Source organism: Antrostomus carolinensis, unplaced genomic scaffold (genome assembly GCF_000700745.2).
Source record: "Antrostomus carolinensis isolate BGI_N321 unplaced genomic scaffold, ASM70074v2 scaffold668, whole genome shotgun sequence".
In the NCBI taxonomy this organism is placed as follows: Eukaryota; Metazoa; Chordata; class Aves; order Caprimulgiformes; family Caprimulgidae; genus Antrostomus; species Antrostomus carolinensis.
Window position 1 is genome coordinate 267 of NW_010332065.1, and position 1,376 is coordinate 1,642.

Below are 1,376 nucleotides of genomic sequence, written 5' to 3' on the forward strand. Positions count from 1 at the left end.
GCACCCGCCGTCCACAAATCGCAGAGCGTGCCTGCCACCTCCCGCCAGGACAAGCCAGCGGGACCCCTCGTCTCCTCCCTTTCAGCACAGCCCATCGCCGGTCTCTACGCCCGGCCAACTCCACAAGTGGTCCAGCCGAGGTCCTTTGGCACCTCTGTGAGCCCCGTGGTCTCTGAGCCTGTGGGCAAAGCCTATTCTCCTGGGGAGCCAGACTATGGGGTGCACGAGTATCGGGAAACCTATTCACCCTACAGCTACCAGCCAGCACCGGTGCCAGAGCCAAGGAGCTACAGTCACGCCCCGGCCGGAGCACCGATGAGCATCCTTCCTCTCAGCACCTCCTACAGCCCCGTGGGGTCTCAGCAGCTCCTCGTGTCCTCTCCACCTTCCCCCACCGTCCTGCCACAAACCGAGATGCCCCCCAAGGAACCGGAGAGCTACGAAGACCTGTCGAGGTCAGCAGAAGAGCCCTTGAATCTGGAGGGCCTGGTGGCCCACAGGGTGGCAGGTAGGATGCTTTGATTCCTTGGGGGGACAGGGTGGACCGTGTGTCCTGAGAAGCCGGAGCCTGCGGGGGTGGTGCATGGTGGAGCCGCGGATGGGAGATGCAGCAACTCCTTGTCTGTGCTGGATCCAGGCTTGGGACTGGACCACCCGCCGTGGGGGCATGCTGGGCAGAGGGGCAGCCTGTGCCCATCTCCTTTGCTGAGACCCCCCCTTGCAGCTCGCCGTCTGCAGCAGCATCACCCAGAGGTGGGGAGAAGAGGTGGCTGAGGGGGTCGAGACCCCCTTTGGGGTATGGGGCTGGTCTGTCCCCTGTGGCAGGGCCACTTACTGGGTACTGGGGGGATTTCTCCTTTCTGGGGAGAACATGACTGAGTTTTGGAAGATGTTTTCAGGTCTGACCGAGTGTGTCCTGCCTGGACCCCACCTTGGACATGCTGATCTCGCTGCCTGGAGCGTGCTCTGGTGTAAGGTCCCAGCAGAGCACTTGCCTTGTGTTTCACATAGCTGGGCTCCTCCCTGATTTCAGTCCCAGCTTTCTCTGCACCAAGCGTGCTGGGCTTGGTGCTTGGACCTCCTCTCCAGTGCTCAGGCCTCCTTCTTGGGCAGCTGGGGTGCTGTCAGAGTGAGGGGCCAGGGTGCAGGCTGGCAGCAGCCTTTCTGTCCCGGTGGCCCAGCCAACTTGGCCACAGGTAGTTTGAAGCTGGACCTGGCCTTGAGGCAGTGGTCATGAGCTGGGAAGGCATTTCCCAGCCCTGCCAGAAGGGTTTGGTGCAATGCTTGGCTGGGTGCAGTGCCGAGCATCGGTGCTGTGGCTGGATGAAGGTGTTTGCTCTGTGCGGCAGAGGGGAAACCACGTCCTCTGACTCCCT

General features: G+C 62.3%; 1 protein-coding gene across 1 annotated transcript in view; it reads left to right on the forward strand.

Moving 5' to 3' along the window:
• The window catches only part of LOC104529138 (tensin), a gene marked incomplete at its 5' end in the record, with an annotated part of 21,311 nt that overhangs the window by 258 nt on the left and 19,677 nt on the right, over positions 1-1,376 (forward strand). Inside the window, 1 exon segment of the mRNA XM_029086311.1 lies at positions 1-508. This exon segment is cut by the window's left edge and continues 258 nt beyond it. Within this exon segment, the coding sequence (XP_028942144.1) occupies positions 1-508 (508 nt within the window).